At 33.5% G+C, this 17,723-nt stretch overlaps 2 protein-coding genes and 1 long non-coding RNA gene across 10 annotated transcripts; 1 reads left to right on the forward strand and 2 right to left on the reverse strand.

Moving 5' to 3' along the window:
- Positions 1–4,113: 4,113 nt before the first annotated feature.
- Positions 4,114–5,311, reverse strand: LOC110659424 (uncharacterized). Its single transcript, XM_021817350.2, has 2 exons — positions 4,841–5,311; positions 4,114–4,683 (listed from the first exon to the last, which is right to left on the reverse strand). Exons 1-2 carry the CDS (start codon positions 4,937–4,939, stop codon positions 4,420–4,422), a joined length of 363 nt encoding a protein of 120 aa, XP_021673042.2. The 5' UTR covers positions 4,940–5,311; the 3' UTR covers positions 4,114–4,419.
- A 127-nt stretch (positions 5,312–5,438) lies between these two features.
- Positions 5,439–6,162, forward strand: LOC110659425 (uncharacterized). Its single transcript, XR_002495741.2, has 2 exons — positions 5,439–5,837; positions 5,933–6,162. It is a non-coding gene; the product is annotated as an uncharacterized LOC110659425 (long non-coding RNA).
- Positions 6,163–7,662: 1,500 nt separating this feature from the next.
- On the reverse strand, positions 7,663–15,870 carry LOC110659426 (zinc finger CCCH domain-containing protein ZFN-like). Of its 8 annotated transcripts, none has more exons than XM_021817354.2 (9): positions 15,361–15,870; positions 14,228–14,477; positions 14,023–14,085; positions 13,583–13,702; positions 12,158–12,448; positions 9,904–10,230; positions 8,937–9,189; positions 8,150–8,280; positions 7,663–7,988 (listed from the first exon to the last, which is right to left on the reverse strand). In XM_021817354.2, exons 2-9 carry the CDS (start codon positions 14,420–14,422, stop codon positions 7,857–7,859), a joined length of 1,512 nt encoding a protein of 503 aa, XP_021673046.2. In that variant the 5' UTR covers positions 14,423–14,477; positions 15,361–15,870; the 3' UTR covers positions 7,663–7,856. The 8 variants fall into 8 exon arrangements, with proteins under 8 accessions (XP_021673046.2, XP_021673044.2, XP_021673045.2 ...); XM_021817352.2 differs by having other exon boundaries at positions 14,228–14,427; positions 15,361–15,869; XM_021817353.2 differs by having other exon boundaries at positions 14,270–14,427; positions 15,361–15,866.
- Between the last annotated feature and the right edge of the window lie 1,853 nt (positions 15,871–17,723).

Genomic DNA, 17,723 nt, shown 5'->3' on the forward strand with positions numbered 1-17,723 from the left:
CTGACAATATACTATTAAAAGCAAAATGCTTGGGTGATGTCTAAAGCTTTAGGGAATTAGGTTCCCTCAGAATGAAGTAATCATGATTCCAATAGGAAAGAACTTTACAACTCAGTCACTTCACTGCTTGCATTCATCTGGGAAGGCATTGAAAAAAAAAAAAATCTATTTCAATTAAGTAGCTTTACAACTGGCTCGCACAAGTTAATGTACGAGGGTTAACAAGCTCGTTTGATTTGAAAGTACGAGGAGTGAATTTAGTAAACAGAGAACTCGTATGAATCGATAGTCTAAATTCTTTATGTTCGAAACATGCATATATTAAAGAGGGAAGAAAGATGGTGAATTTATGAACTGGAGAAAAGGGTTTTGGAGAAAGTTGAAGGGAAGTAACCATAATGACATCCTCAAAACCCACCATTTATTACCACTAAAGTTTAAACATTTGTTACCTTCAGGGTTGACAAAATCTCCAACAAAGCAATTATTTTAGATCAAGATGCTTGCATACCTTCATCAACAACAAAATTCTGACTTGGAAAGTTAAAAATAAAAATAAATAAATAAATTTCTGTTTAAAACAGTCACTCTACAGCAACTTCTGCGCAACTACATGTACCTTCTGCATAATTTATAGTGAAAACTTTCATCATATGAAACCTGAACATCTAGATGGATGCTAATGTCATGTGTAGAAGTCAGAAAAAGTAATATAAATTAGGGGAATTGTTCACTCCAAACTGTTTAGCCGTAGTTTAATAATATTATAATAATCTCCAAATTTAATAAATCTCTCTTCATTCTCTTTCTTTATCTCCTTTTTGTCAAAGAACTTTGGTTTTCAAGATTGAAAATTTAGTTGAAGTGTCTCAGACCCTCGATGCTGCTCAAGTAGAAGTCTCTTTTTCCTAATATTTTCAAAATTTCCCTCCATGTCATTTCTCCTTTTGAAAGTTTCCCTCTGAATGCAATCTTTCAACAACTCTGGCTCAGATTTTAATAAGAGAATGAATATTATTTTTATGTACCCTGAAGCATAATGTAATCATTCTTCATATGATTCCATCTGCAACACCTGGTATGGATGGGCCCATTCAGGCATGGCCCGAATAATTGGGTTTTGTGGGACATAAAACCCTTATTGATTGGTTTTAATTTAGAGATTCAATCAAAAAGTATTTGTCATTTTCTGAATCTCAATGTTAATATGAATTATTTGCTTTCAATGAAATTAAAGGGAAAACATAAAATGATATAAAAAAAATTAATCCATAGTATTATTTGATTATGAAATAAAAGAAATATCCGTTTAATTTATTACTTCAAGTTGAATTAAAATTAGTTTTATTTTAGAAGTGTTCAGCTAATTAATAACAATGATTTAGGTGATATTATTAAATTTAGATTAGAAATTTTAATGAAATTTCTATTTTCTTTTTTAATAAAGAACTAATTTGGAAGATGCCAAATCCATTAAAAAAAATAAATTATTGTTTTTTTTGTCGTTATTATAGCTATTATTATAATTTATTCTTATTATTAATAGTATATATGACGTGAGGATCCTCAGTAATTGCAGAGAAGGATAAGCAGAGCCTCAGAGAGATGGGGGGAAAAATACCATTATAAGAAACCAACACAACTTCCCTAACAGAGAAGGACACTGGCTCAAGCTGTGTTTTTATTTATTTATTTATTTTTATTAATCTGTTAATAATTTTCCTCAAAGGAAGAGATTAGCTGTTATCCTCCTAAAACTAGGGCAACAAATTAACAGATAGAAAACCAAGACAGTGAATAAAACAAAATGAAGCTAAATTGCCAGATTGGCAAGAACAAGTAATGTTCAAATGGCCTGCAAAGCCAAAACCTATGCTCTATAAAACCCATTTCGGCCAGAACACAAATTTTGCACTAAGATCTCCTCCCGTTGTAATCTTTCTGCAAATTGTTCATCCTTTTCCACAATTTTGGCTTTTGGGTAGGCTTCAAAAGTCGCAAAATGGGATTAGAATCAAGCGTAGGGACAAGGAGGTTGATGCAGAAGTTGATGGTGATACTAGTCATAGCTATTTTGGCTTTCATGGGAAATGCTATGGCAGAGGGACAACGAAAGAACAAAAAACAAGATGATTATGTGAATGTTCAGTATATATGTTGTATTAAAATGTGGAGGTTCATTGGTGTTGGCTCTTGCTGTTGGAATTAGTAATTGCTTAAATGTATTTGTTATTTGTTAATGTTCGTAAATCAAGAATTTAAAAGAAGAGGAAGATATAAAATCTACACGTGTTGAGAAGGCTGCCTTTTTCTTCTTCTGTAGTTATTTGTGAATTAAATGTTATATCTTGTTTAAATTCTTGAAGTTGGATGACATAAAAGGTTGTCATTTCAATAAATTATTTACTATTTCAGCAGGGGAAGACCTTATATTTTCTTGAAGCATACACAAATTATTTGATTATCTTGACTAACAATACATGTCACTTGGGAATATGTCAAATTCTGTATTATTGAGGTCATGCTTAATGGTAAAGAATTCATAGCTAAGATCAAAAAAATCAAGAAGAACCAAATTCATATACACATGATCCTAGCGAGAAAAATGCACAACAAATATATATATATTTTTTCTTTAATTTGTTTGGAGGATATAATAAAAATACCCACCATTTGATCGCTACTTGCCCTTAAAATAGCACATGGGTTGTCGCACATTTTCTGTAGAAAGGAAGTCAATGACACTCCCAAAACACTCTAATCAAGACACCAAATGCAGATGTGGCCGACTGCCATTTCCGTATCCTCATGAGCCCTACCAGTTAAAAGACTCGTATATTTCCTCCCACAGAACACATACTCATTGTGTTCACAGCCTCAGATGATACATGGGAATTTTCTTGCTCTAATGAAAAACAGAGATATTTTGTTTTATGCTATTAATATTAATATGTATGTGTGTGTGTATTATAGCAAAAAAAATCAACTAAAAGGCACAATGCTCACATATTCTTAGGGACAAAAAGATGCCTCTTGTACAAGACAAGTTGACAAGGAATCTAACACAAGATGAATCATATGTAGGACAGAATCTATAAGATCTACAGTGGCATGTGTATCCTTAGTATAATGACCAACAGAACCATAAATTGCACTGAACAGACATATAGCAATTGAAGTATACAATAATGGTCTTTCAATACATATAAAACCCCCACCTTACAACTTTAGCAAGTAGTAGCTAGGCTTAATTGCCCCTACCCAACTTCCACCCACCTTAATATCTGGGTTGGCTACACCTCCATGCATTAATACCTTCACCTTTATCTTATCCACCAGCAATAAAAACTCATCTATCAAAGGGATTTTACACCAGCAATTAGCACTCACCAACTTTAGGTAAATATGAAACCAGCCAGCCTATCTTTGACTCTTGGTTTTGGTATGTGCGTGCTGAAGGGTGCCATTTATCAAAAATAAGGGGCCACCCAGATCAAAACATGATCTGTTGGAACTTGGCAGGACATTGCATATGTAGGCCGACTTTGGATTTCTTAGCCCCACTAAAACAGAAGCATTATTGCCAGAACAATTATGCTCTAAGTTATATGGTTCAAGAAAACGTATTGTAGGTGTGCCAATTTATTTTCTGCTAGTCCACAAGGAGGCTAAGTCAACGGTAAAAGATTTATATAATTAGCTATGGCAATTATGTAATTGATCAATGAAGGTTTGACTCTGGTATTAGCCAGTTTATGAGAAGGGGGAGAGCTATTTTGTAACCCACTGTTGAACCAAACAAAAAATTGGTTTCTGCTAAACACTATGTTCAAGAATCAAGATCAAGGAAATGGCAGTGGGAGAAGCAAAAGGAAAAGCGGGAATAAAGACAACCAAATTGACAAAAGAAGTACCCAACATGTTACAACAAAAAAATGTGGAAATAAAGATACCCAATTGATGTTAAAAAAGAAAAGATCTTAACGTTGCAATCTGCATTACATCCACAGGTAGTATAAAAAAATAATAGGTAAGAAGACGAGATTAAAATAACCTGAATCTTAATCTATGTCACGAGTAAACAAACTAGCCTATTGAGCACTAGCATTAATATATTCTTCAAACAACTAATTGAATTATCACACGCAACAGTAGCTTAATAAACAAAGAACAATGTTTCCCCAAACATCATATATTGTTAATCCTAGCTCTGCCACTATCTTAAGGCACTGCTACTTCCATAAAAATTTATACACAATTCCCTCTGGAAATAGCAACCGTCAACACTAATAGTATTCTTGTAAATAATAATATAATTATAAACAAACAAATGAAGAACAGATATTCTTCTTCCCATTCACACTTCAGCAGAATCAAGGAGATGACCCCCAGAAATAAAATAATGCAAAATATGAAGATTTAGATATGGCATCCAAAGCAATTACAGGTCTTGGGAGTGAAAGAACAGAAACCAAAGGGCCTGTTGGGAATGTTGCAATTGATGGCATAGCAACAAGGAGAAGGCAAGCAAAGCCCCTTAGCACCTCCGCAGCAAGTACAAAGTGCACATATCTGGAAGCTACCCAACCTCCTCCTGCTCTCATTCAACATCATTCTCGTCTCCACAACCTTCTCTGGCTCCATCAACGGCACCATCTCATTGGTAGTTGCAGACCCATTTGCCTCCAAATCAAGAGAAACAAAACAAGCATTCAATCCACAAAATAATCACAAGAAATAATGACCAATTTGACAAGAAATGAAAAGGGATCTAAGAAATTTAAAAAAAAAAAAAATTTGAGTGATGACTGAAAGGTTAAAGATATAAAGAAACACTCACTTGGGCTACACTTGTACTTGCTTCACTGTAACTGATGACATTAGCCAAAAGCAGCAAGAGCAGAATGAGAGGAAGGGTGACCCCATAGGCAGCAGACATAATGTATGTTTATCTTTCTTTTAAGATGGGTTTTGGATTTGTTTGAGCTAAATTTGTATCAGCTGGTAACCGGGTTTTGGTTTTGATCTGCTCTGGAGAGGTACTTGATTTGATGGATCATAAATATAAATGCATTTTTAGTTTAGTTGATGGGTTTTCAAGTGCTTTAGGTTTAGGTGGTATTAAAGAGAAAGAGAGAGAGAGAGAGAGAGTCCTTAATAATTGGGTCTTTTGCGTATTCTTGGGGGCGGAACCATGGAAGTGGGTTTTAGAGAGGGTTGTGAGAACTGAGTTTTGGAGGAGGAGAGCGCTTGGTCCACTTTGTTTTATACAGCAGAGAAAAGTGTGAGGCGTGACTCCCCAAGTGATTTCTACCCTTCTTCTTTGCCTCATCTCGTTATATATAATTTATAATTTTTATTTTTATTTTTTTTTTATTATTATTATATATACACCCTCTTATTTAAATTTAAATTTGAAACTTTATATTTTTAAATATAATTTTAATATTATTAAGTTAAAATTATTAATTACTTTATATTTATTATATTAACATTTAATAAATATACATATATATTCAGCTATTGAGAAAATTGAAAATGTAATATGTGCATAAAACGTTGCGTTTAAGCGTCCTTGTTCCCCTCACCATCAATACCAAGCTCAGGGCAGGTGCAGCAGTGCTTGCCACTTGAAATCCTGGCAGCCGCAGTCGCAGCCGTCTCAATCGATCCTTGACACAATAACCATTTTCTCGAAGCTACCAAGAATGAATAAGAAATTTGGAGCAGGGAAGCAGCCCACTGGCACTCCTTCACTGGGCTGGTCATGCGTTGTTGTCATCATTTCACTTCTTACTGGCGCCTCCATCGTTCACAACATTTATAAACCTGATCTCGTAACACTTTTCTCCCTGGTTATTTTTACCATTATTTCGCATGCTTATAATCCGTTTGATAAAATGTCTAAGTGTGGGTTTCTGATTTTCTGCAGACATTGCCCCCGGTAGATGGCGTTGATACAGCCAAGAAGAGTCAAACTGAAACAAGGAAAGAATGAACTCTCTTTTGCTGATATACAATTGTATCTTGATTTCAATTTTAGGGTGTTTTCGCTATGAAGTTTTTCTGCTTCTGTATTTGGTTAAATGGTGTCATTTAATTGGTATTTGGTTGAACGGAGAAAAACATCAAAGCTTCAACTTTTAAGCCTTTCCATCTAAATACTTTCTACCACCTTGACGATGTAAACAAACTTGAGCATCTTGAATGTTATTTTCAAGGAGAAGATCAATCCAATTCTGCATCCACCACATACAGAACAAATCCACTAACTTCAAATTAGTGTAAAGTTTATTAGTTATAGCATTGAGATATTATAACTTGGGAGGCAATGATAGAATGTGGATGTGAAGCTCTAATAGGAAATATTTTCAAAAACAAAAGCTCCAAGAGGATTTATTATTATTATTATTATTATTATTTTTAATACCAATGAAAATTAAACTCGAAATCTTATAATCCTTAAAATATCATAATATTAGAGGAAAAGCCCGTTGGTAAATGTTAGGGAAAAAAAAAAAAAAACAAGTATAAGTAAACCATGAAAACAAGTAAAAGCAAGCATAGATCCCATGCTCCAATCTACTGTTTCATCTCTGAAACAGTTAAAAAGAAAAAACAGAGCCCTCAAGGAATTCAAGTTCTTTATCTAGCATATATATCATAAATAAAAAAGAAATATGCTATATTTAAACTCTCATCCAAAACATGTAAACAGAGGGAAGGTGTGGGAACAGAGGGTTGAGCAAGGACGAGGAGGAATAAGGAGCAACCGAAGCTGGTGAGCCCATTATCACAAGAGACTAAAGCAAAGTAGCCGCTTGAAGCAACCAAAATCTTATATTAGACCGATAACAATAACAAATTCACACCGCCATACACAAAAAGATTTAGTGTATTATCCAAATGTAACACTTTGCACACAAAATACTATAAATAGGTACTTTAACTTAGTGATTATGGAATTATCATAGTTCTATGAGCTCTCAAGCTTCAGTGTTAGAACCTAAAAAGAAACTATAGATAGTCTAACTCTAGCCATATGAAATAGACATTTAGTAATGTTACTGGCCAGTGATCATGTACTTGACTTCAGGATTTTAAGAAATATGCAAATAAATCTTCTTAAGGATCCATTTGGATAGGCATCTGTTTAAAATGAAACTGAATTTGAATTTTTGTTTCAAATGAAAAATCATTACACTAAAACTCCATTTGTTTCACGAAAAATAACTTATATATAGAAAATATTTTTTATATAAAATATTTTCTTCCGTTATTTGATTGTACTGTTAAATTAATAATATATATTTATTTTATATATATATATATATATATAAGTGTATTCACATTTTAATAAAATTATTAATATTTAGAAAACAAAAAATAACTTCCTCTTTTAAAAAATGAAAGTCGTTTTCTTTAAAAATAATTTAATTTTCCCTTTGACTAGGAAAATATTTTCCGTTGGTCAATTTTTCCGAATGCCCCAAACGCCAGAAAATGCAAAAAATATTTTCTAGAAAAATATTTTTCGTGAAACAAATAGAGCCTAATATAATGTAAAATTCATATACCCCTCACTTCATAGCTTATCTATCCAAATGGATCCTAATGTAATTTATCCAAACTTTCATTGTTATAAAAGTAAAACACAGATCATAGAAGGAATTGAACATATGATACCACGCGAAGGTACAATTGTTCGTGCAAATTTGTATTAAAAGAAATGTAAATGTCGTTACATTGCTGAAATATTTTAAACCACTTGAAATATATTGGACAAGCGTCAAAGCCTAAAAAGAATATCAAAACCCCACAAGGTGATCTATATTTCCCACGAGTTCCCCATGGTTTCAGATACTTATCAGTGAATGACCAATGAAATCATGAATAATGTTCTCCTGGTACCTGATATGCTTCAGGGATTTATTGCAAAAGCCTGGTGTGGATGTAGGGGGCAGTCCATGAATGTTGTTATTCATTGCCTGCCATTTCAAAAAGCCTGATAGGAAATGAGATTTAAAATTACCTCCAGATGACCAACCAGTCCAAATTACAAGGCAGAAAAAACTACCTCCAGATCTGTTGCTACAGCTATGTATAAAATAAACCAAGGAGATCCTAATCTTACAAGAAAGAAGATCACCTGTGATATATGTAAGCCTTGAATAATCCAACCGAGGAGACAATAAGCAATAACATTCCACTTCATCCTGCTGCCACCAAATGCTTCTCTATTGAAATCAAATTCACCCACAAATTTCGGCAAGAAGGAACCTGTCTCACAAAATAATTATTGGTGACTAGCAATGACAAATTACTTCGTACAACAATAATCATTGTCAGAAAATTAAGAGGTCAGAACTGCTACATCAGTAACTGAAATTGAAACATTTCCTGAAGATTTCAAATGAGTATTTCAGTCTTCCATAGCAGTAGCAAATTAGTAATAAAGAATGAAGACAATGAAGACGAAGATGATGATTGTGATGTGAATTACGATGATGTTCAATTCCACATACTTGCAAAGCACGCAGCATGTTTTCAATGCTTATGATATGAAGTGGACACTTCAAACGTGGAGACCTATGATGAAGATTCCAGAAGAGACTAAGGCTTCATAACTTGTAAAGAAAAGCTTTATACAACAGGAAGAAAATTTGAACACAGAATCAGAAAAGAGGGCCTTGAGACAGTTGAAATGTTCACACAGGTTTTACCAAATGTGATAATATTTGCAGATTATACAATGCAGCAAGAAATTCAGAGAAGAAAAGTCTATCAACTGAATTGCATTTTCAACTTGCAATGAACTTTGTACATCTCAAGCAATGGGAAATGAATTTACAGACAACACTTGTTTATCAGCCAAAAGATTGTGATTAATAAATCTTGAGACAGCATTTATCCTTCTGTATCAATATTATCATCACCAGATGGCATTTGTCTAGGCTCTGACAGTGAAAGTCGCCTGGGCTTTGTTGAGCCTGCTTCAACAAGCCCTTCTGGTGATAAAGTAAATGCAGCAGATCCTGATGACGGCCCCAGAAATCGTCTAACTGGGGCATCAGCTGAAGATGATGCTGAGAGATTGTACGTGAAAATTCCCATAGGGTGGTCAAACTTGCAACTTGGACCAAACTTGCAGACACCATAACGAGAATAGAAAATGCACAAAGGTTCTCCCTGTTATAAATTAGATAACAGCTCCATGAATCCTTTGGAGAATATAACAAATTATCTAGTAACTTGAACCAAGCACAGAACTACAAAGCTTATATAATTTAAGCACATGTCTGCACATAAACAGACAAAACGTTAAGAGATTTACATGTGTGTGATAGGAAAGTTTCTTTTTTATAGAACATGTCACTTTCATTTGCATAACATTTCTTAGAATTAGCTACATTTACCAAATCTCCTTTTTTTATTATTATTTTTTTTTCATTTTTTATCAATTGACAAGAGGATGTTGAATCAATGTGTCAATGTGTATGAGACATTTGAGATACCGAAAAGATAACAAGCAAGAGCTTCATAAGAGTGGCCAACTTCAACCTTCAAAATTTTCCATGACTTGGAAATAGAGAGGACAATTAATTTTAATCACTGGGTACATTTTAAGGGCAAGGAGAAAGTTCTGAATCAATTTTTTAATCAAATAGTTGCATTATGAGGGAAAAAAGAAAAGAAAAGAGAACGCAAGGTCTTAACAATTTGCAACATTTTTCAGCAAACTACAAAAAAAAACAACCATCATTATGAGAAACATGTCAAAGCAATTCATTAGTATGAGTTCAGTTTAATCACCAAATAACAAGGAAATTTCCTTACAAGTAGCCTAATTGATAATGACAATTGGATGGAAACAAAGAACTTGTCAATAAGGAAAGAACTTACTGGGCGTAAAGGGAGGCCTATGGGGCTCAAGACACAGTCTGGAGCAGGAATTAGCCTTTCTCTTGGGTGATGGAACCTACAAACTGCACCAAACTTACAGTCCCCAGTCTTCATGTAAAACTGGCATTCAGGCTGGCCAGGTCTCTCAGGAAAAACATTCTCCCTTTGCAATGCATAAAATCCTACAGGGACAGAGCTAGAACGGAATGGAGAAAGTGCCCCTTGAGATACTGTATTTACCAATTCACTCTGGCGGGAGGTTTCATATATCTGACTGTTTCCTGTTTGTTGCCGACCCTCTGGAGAAGAAACTGATCCCAACTGACCCTGGAAAATTGGCATCCCATAATCACGTCACCCTTTTCCTCAAAAGTTCCATAAAGCAGAAACAGCATCAACTCGAGCACCAAAGCAGCTAATGAGTGCAAAAAGCGTAGAAACTATATATCAACTACAAAATAATGGAGATTTAACCCCCCAAATAGAAAAATATTGTGCCTCTTGTTGAAGCTAAAGAAACAAATAATAGAACCTACCACTAACTCATAGATTTGATCACGCCATAAAGAAGAATTAGAAACCTCTGAAGATGCACTAAAAAAAACTTGGAGACTGAGAAAGTACTGGCTATGTTTGGCATTGTTATTGGAGCTGTTGTTGTAAAAAGCAACTCCTAAAATGTGCTAGTTATAAAGTATTAAAACTTGGCTTAAAGTTAAATTTAATAGTTTTAGTGATAAGAACTACAAATCAACTAAATAGCCTTTTTTTCAAACTACTTTTTTCATTGGCATCTAAAATGGTGCTTTTCCACCACAATCCCAAACAGAGCCAGTGTACTTAAGATGTTCTAATACATTAATACATATATACTAACATTTCCATAATTTAATACAAGCAGAGTAATTGGTTTAGCTCAAAAGTAGCAAAAGGGGTTATCATATTTAAGTGGAAGATGCTAATTTACTGTTTTCACTTCTCTCTTGAGCAATCTGAAACTTTAATCAATTGCAAAGACTGTAACTCACTTTTGTGACCCCATCCAGATTTAAGAAGATACTGAAAACTTTTTTCATAGTTAAATTCTAATTTAGCTCATTCCCCTTGGAACCCAAAAATTGGTGCCTACATTCAATTCACAAAGCAAAGCAAATCCTCAAAACAAAGACAGTTTAACCAGCAATAAATTATTGCAATGGCTCAATCGGCTTTCTAAGAGTTCCAGGAACACAACCACAACAACCAACCAATGCTACCACATCCACAATCACTGCTACCATAAAACTACCATCAGCATCTCACCCAAGTAAGCAGCTCACTCCACTGCCACCACTAGCAGTGCAGCTGTCATCACCACCCAACTACAACTACAAATTTTAACAAAGTTTCAACTCTGGACTCACAGCTAGAGCAACAAAGGGCCACCCAAGCCTCACACATCAAAAGGTTGAATGAATTCTGAGTACGGGACCAAATCATAAGATTATGAGATTATCAAAATTTTCAAGAAAACAAAGAAAATCTCTACACCAAGGCTGAAAAAAGATCATTCCAATTAGGCTGTGTGGATAACTGTCAGACATTAATACTATGCAACTATCCACTTGTACAGAGAGTTGAACAAAATTCATGGATTGAAAAAAAAAAAAAACTGTGTGTGGGGAAACAAAATAAATGTACAATTGGTGCAACTTCAACAGCTATCATAACTAAAAGATACTGATGATTTGGAACCTTGGAACAATCTCAAGGTTTGTTGTTGAGGCACTGTGAGACTGGACAGAAAGTTTGTTGGCCCCATCAGTGGTACGGTACCATATGTTAATGTATAATCCCATTTTGCATATATGACTGGATCTTGGTCTGCCCTCAAGGCATTAGGAGCTTTAAACCATAGGGGTGGCCACAAAATTTTGTCTTCTAAGAAAAGGCCCATTGGAGGACCGGGGTTGCTTAGACATACAGACCTAAACCCCCTTGACTCCTAGTTGAAGTGGGATATTGGCATCATAAGAATTTTTTTTAATGAATAAGCACAACAATGTGAATAAATGTAATTTTATTGCTAGGTTGATGATAAGGCAAAAATTAAGTGGTCAAACATGATTATTGAAATATAGAAAAAGCAGTATAGCAGTACTTAAAACACATTTAAGCTGGTTTAGTGAACAATTAGCCTGCTGAGACCATATACAACACAGTGTGCTAAATGGTTGTCATTGCATACTCAAACCAAAGGTATAGAGAAGTTTACACAGTATGCGTTCCAGCGTGGAACAGATACTACTCCTTGAGGTAAAATCAGAGGTGTATAACTTGAAGGAACTTGCCAACGTGGACTGGTAACGAAAGACGCTCTTGACCAGTTTGTAAGTCCTCCTGCATAGGATTGCTGACCCGGAGAAGTTGGAGAGTGGACAGTAGGATAAATAGGGGAACCACGTAGTGGAACCATCACATTAGTTGGTTGAGGATGGTGGAATTTACAAGTGCTTCCAAACTTGCACTGCCCAGTTCTTAAGTAGTAAGCACAATCAATCTCATTCTGCAGGAAACAAAAGAAAAGGGAATCATTGTGATTAAGTTTTCCATAGAAGCACACATACAAATCACAAATAGCCAAGCAACAGGGGATTTCCAGAGAAAAGTCAGGCCTGATACATGCAAAACGGCTGAGCATATTTATTTTCAATATAAACACAGCAGGTTTAAATGTGAAAAGCTAACAAGAAGCTGTATCTCTACTAAAAATAAAAGATACCCTCAAACACCTATCAATCAAAATAATTGTCCCATTCATTCCATAACACTACGTTTGGGAAAAGAGAAAAATAAAAAGTGGAAAATGAGGGAAATTGATTTACCTTGTCAGGAAAATAGGAAGGAAATAAAGTGAGTATAAGGTAACTTAAATTTCCTCCTTGGGCCCACTCTCAAATTGGAAGAATGTAAAGAAAATTTTAATTTTACTAATTTATCCTTCATTTAAAATTCATCCTAGAAAAAATTATTGTAATCTTAATCATTTAGTTTCCATATTTTCCCGTTTATATTTTCTTTCCAGCCAATAAAAAGGAGAAACTTTCTCTCTCTTTATTTTCTATTCTTTCTTATATTTTATTCCCTAATTTTACTTCCTTCCACTTTCTCCTCTTTCAAACATAGTGTACCAAGTCCACAAACTTAGACTTGGAAAGAACAAAGGATAAAACAAACGAGATAAGATCAATAATTTGGACATCAATAAAGAGTTCAATAAAATTCATCACATTCCATACATTTTTCCTTCTTACCCTATAATTATCCCCATTATGGCCTATATTCACTCGTCTTTCAAATTTCTTTTCACTTTTTAGATTTAACCCCTTTCCATCTTATTTAGATAGTTAGGTCCTTTAAATGTGTAGAACCAGGTACAATTTTGTGCTCCTCATCAATTACATCATATGGAAATTATTACAAATGTCTATGTTGTGATGCCTTTATGCTAACTTTTTCATGATATGACATGTCAAGATATTAGTAATAGCTTTTCCCGTCCATATGGAGCACAAGCTAGAAAGTAACCACAGAGGAAAATTTCAGGGACTAAAATATAAGAAGATGCCAGACATTGAGTGACCAAAAAGTACCACATCCAAATATATTTATATATATATATATATACACACACACATACCGGTCGAAGTGGATACCCCAAAATATTTAAGGATACTCTTCCAGCAATCCCAGCCTTGTCTTTAGGATGATGAAACTTGCATGTGGCTCCAAACTTGCAAGTTCCTGTCTTTAGATAGTACTGGAGCACAGATAAAATAGTCATTAGTTGTCATATCCCTGCTCTTCTACTGAAGAGATGGTTTTTTAAGAAGAGAGAACCAAGGGTTTCTCACATTTATTTCCCTCTCTGATTATGGCAGCTAAAATGTAATATCAAAAGGGAGATAAAACACGAAAATAAGTAATGGTAGCAGATACATTGCTTCTCTATGTCCTACGATTTCGTTTCATTTTCTTTCCATTCTGTCAGGGTGGGGAAGAAGGAAGGAGATTGGTAAAATGAGACAATTCATTTTTAATACCAGTAAGTATAGTTCACGTAGAAGCAAAATATATCACCTGGCATTCAGGTTGTCCCATCCTTTCTGGAAATTCCCCTTTCATTCTCGCAGCGGCTAAAGCCTAGAACTCAATAGAATTTAGTTGACAATACGAATCCCAATAGCTTTTTTAGTCTAAAGTAAACATGAAATATGCAGTGTGTGAATGTGCAATCAAGAAATGCATGTGCATGAAAGATGGCAACAGATAAAATTTCATATACTTGAAGTTCCAAGAATTTGTCTAAACATGCTGCAGTTAATACCAGCTTTCTGTTAGGAGGATGATTAAATCGGCATGTAGCCCCAAATCTACAAAGCCCTGTTCTGATGTAATAAGAACAATCAGGCTCTCCAGGACGCTCAGGATAAGGCCCAGATTCCATTGTTTCATTTGATCTCAAATTCATTTGCCACATTGCATCTAAGACGACAGTAGATAACCGGGTTTAAAAATTTATTGCAAAACATTGCCTAACAAAAATGGAGAAAAATGTCACAACTCTCGTTTCATCCACAAAAGCGGCATAATGCGACAGCTTTAATGATGAATTAATTAATTTTTCTGATCAGTTAAAGGCCAAAAGCTGCTAAAATAACCATCCTGAAGGTGATTTTATTTTCTCTTTTTTTTTTCCCAGCAATCAAACGTAAAAAATAAATTTGCAAGCTCCTAAACACCGTTTCAACACATATTAAAAAAATTAAAAAAAAAAAAAACCGAGAGAGAGAAGGTAGCCGAAAAAAAAATAATAGATGAAAATGAATAAATAACTAAATCAATTTAGCTAATCATCGTAAGTTCCACAATATGACTAATAAAATTATTGACAAAGTCATGATTCCGCAATGATCTAAGCAATTTCATTACAAACAGCCAAAAAAAATCATCAATTCAGGCAGCTTTTTAATGAATCAATGTGAAAAGAAAAAAAAAACACGAAAAAAAAAAAAAAAGCATAAGTTCGAAACACATACCAAACCCATGATCGTAATAAAACCGATCAATTAGAAACAGAGGCGGGCAAAACCGACAATTCAACCATCATAAACACAAATTTAGATGCATTTCCTACTTTCTAATGAACCATAAGCACAGCGTGTGCATCTTCAATACGAAAAAAAAGGAAATAAAAACAAAAAAAAAATTGTAAATTTAAAAAACCAACACAATTCTACCTGTGATGAAGCCAAATTAACCCCGCATAATGGTAAAACAGACAATTCGCGTCAAGTAAAAAACTTGCATTCGCAGAAGTTCAGTTTTTCATTTGAATATGAAATGACCAGCAAAAAAAGCCAAGAGAGAGAAACAGAGACAGAGAGAGAGAGAGAGAGAGAGAGAGAGAGAGAGAACCTTCGTTCAACGATGGTGACAGAGAGGGTCCCTCAGTCACAGGCGGAGGACCAGTACGGGACATCGGAATTCCAGCATCAAAGTTATTGAAAATTAGAAGACCTAATATTATTGCCCTCCATCACCAAGCAGTGACTCTAACACTCCCCGCCGCAATTCTCATTCACCCAATCCGAATCCCTCTTCTCCTTCAGATAGATAGATAGCGTTTTAGAGAAAGAAAAAGTTGAAGGAGAGCTTAATTTCCCTTCATTTTTTTTTTTTATCCTTTTAGCCGAGAGAGAAAAAACCAAAGAGCGTCGTCTACTCCTCTCCAAGAAATTTGAGATACTCGAAGAAGAAGAAGAAGAAGGAGAAGAAGAGGAGAACAAAACCAACCATCCAAATTCCAAAACGCACAGCCTTCTCCCTCGGCCATCTCTTGTTTTTGCTTTTCCACCCGCGTTTTCCACACTAAAACGGTCCCTCACTCTCCTCGTTTACTAAATTGTCTCCTACTCTCTTCCTTCCTTCTTCACCACGGACAGGTAATCTTTATTTTGCGCTTTTCTTTAATTGATTCTTTGGCTTTTACGCTTCACGCCAACGCTGACATATTGATAAAAATATGACACGTGGTCGCCTGTGGAAGCGAGTGTTTGAGTTTTATTGCGGTGAGAGTGTTGGTGGATTCACACTTGATACCAGAAATTCGGACCTCTTCCCTGCGTAATGTATGTATCTGCTTTTACTGCAATTGCTTCGCTTTTTTTCAAAAAGTAATTTTATATCTATTAAATTATTTTATAAATACATTAAATATTCAATATTATTACATTTTATTAAAAAATAATGAAATTTTAATAATTAAAAAATCTAATAAATATGACTTGAATGAGAAGAATTAATTTGAAGATATGATGGACCCCACTGTGCCTACTAATTACACATGTTTTGTGAACTATAGTGGTAGAAGCAATTTAAATGAAGAGAAGGAAGGTCTAAATTAAAGTACATGCAGTAGAGATGGCAACAGCACAACCAGCCCAAGAGGGAACTTCCTTTCACCACAAAACCTCAACTCTACACCTTAAATTGCTAACCATATTACAAAAATTTTGCAACCACCAAAACTGTCCATGGCTTTCAAAATTCAATCATATTTAGACTTTGCATCACACAAGTAACTTGTTAAATTCCATGTCTTTTATAATAAAACTATAAACAAATATTATTTTATCAGTAAAAATTTGAGACACATATATATACCTCCAAGTAATTGACTACTATAAATTTTGTTTAACTAGTTTGAAAATTAAAATATTAGTATGTTTTACAAAATAAAATTTTCATTTCCCTTATAATCAAGATTTAATTATATTAAAAAATTAAAAATTATTTTTAATACATTTTTAAAAATATTGGAAAATACATGGATTATGATTACCAACAAGAAATATTAATATATTGAGAAACTTTTATATATATTATAGGGATAACTGTAAAAAAAAAGTACATTTTTAAATTTTTATAATTTTATCTTATATTATCAAAATTATTAATTAAATTATAAATTTTTTAATTCTTATCAATTCTATTTTACCGTTAAAAAAAATATTATTTTACTAATAAAAATATCATGTAATCACCATATAAGAATACAACTTCAATAATATATATTACTTTTTATATTGGTATACTAAAATAATATATTCTTATCCATAAATACATATTTTTAGTCTCTTCAATTATTTTAATCTCATATTTTTATTTCATCTATCAATATAAAAAAACTGTTTAATTGAATTTTATCAAATATATATTAATATAAAATATTTATATTAAATTAAATATAATTTTTTTTATTTAAAGATATATCTTTCTTTTTTACATTAACTGTAATTAGATCATATTTATATAGCATTTTACATAGTGTCAATATTAATGAGATATTATTTTTTCAACAGTTTAGTAAAAATTGATAAAAATTAAAAAAATTAAGATTTAATTAATAATGTTCATAATAATAAGAGATAAAATTGAAATTTTTGATAAGTAGAAGACTTTTTTTTGGCAGTTATTGTATATTATACTATAAAATATTTTATAATGAGTGACGTCATAAAATATGATTTAATGAATTTTAATTCATTGAATATATAAATTTATGGTAAAAGTTTTCCTTAGTACATTAGAATGGGACCCCACCTAAGCTAGAAGATTTAGCATCGTGAGCCAATAAAAATAGAGGCCAATAGACAAGAAATACAGGGGAAGACGATTGTGTTCCTTTGTGTATTTTTATATTATTATTTTTAGATAGTTAGTTGCTTTCATATGTTAACAAAATCAGATACATTCCTCACAATTCCTATAACATAACA

This window comes from Hevea brasiliensis, chromosome 3, assembly GCF_030052815.1.
Source record: "Hevea brasiliensis isolate MT/VB/25A 57/8 chromosome 3, ASM3005281v1, whole genome shotgun sequence".
Classification (NCBI taxonomy): Eukaryota; Viridiplantae; Streptophyta; class Magnoliopsida; order Malpighiales; family Euphorbiaceae; genus Hevea; species Hevea brasiliensis.

Excerpts from the sequence above, each read along its gene's own strand:
- LOC110659424 (XM_021817350.2), bottom strand. The coding sequence starts at position 4,939 with ATGTCTGCTGCCTATGGGGTCACCCTTCCTCTCATTCTGCTCTTGCTG. Across the intron at positions 4,684-4,840 it reads CAAGTACAAGTGTAGCCCAA|GCAAATGGGTCTGCAACTAC; the intron begins GTGAGTGTTTCT and ends CTTGATTTGGAG.
- LOC110659426 (XM_021817352.2), bottom strand. The coding sequence starts at position 15,424 with ATGTCCCGTACTGGTCCTCCGCCTGTGACTGAGGGACCCTCTCTGTCA. Across the intron at positions 14,428-15,360 it reads GTCACCATCGTTGAACGAAG|ATGCAATGTGGCAAATGAAT; the intron begins GTTCTCTCTCTC and ends CTGTCGTCTTAG. Across the intron at positions 8,281-8,936 it reads GCCTAGACAAATGCCATCTG|GTTCCTTCTTGCCGAAATTT; the intron begins GTGATGATAATA and ends TTTGTGAGACAG.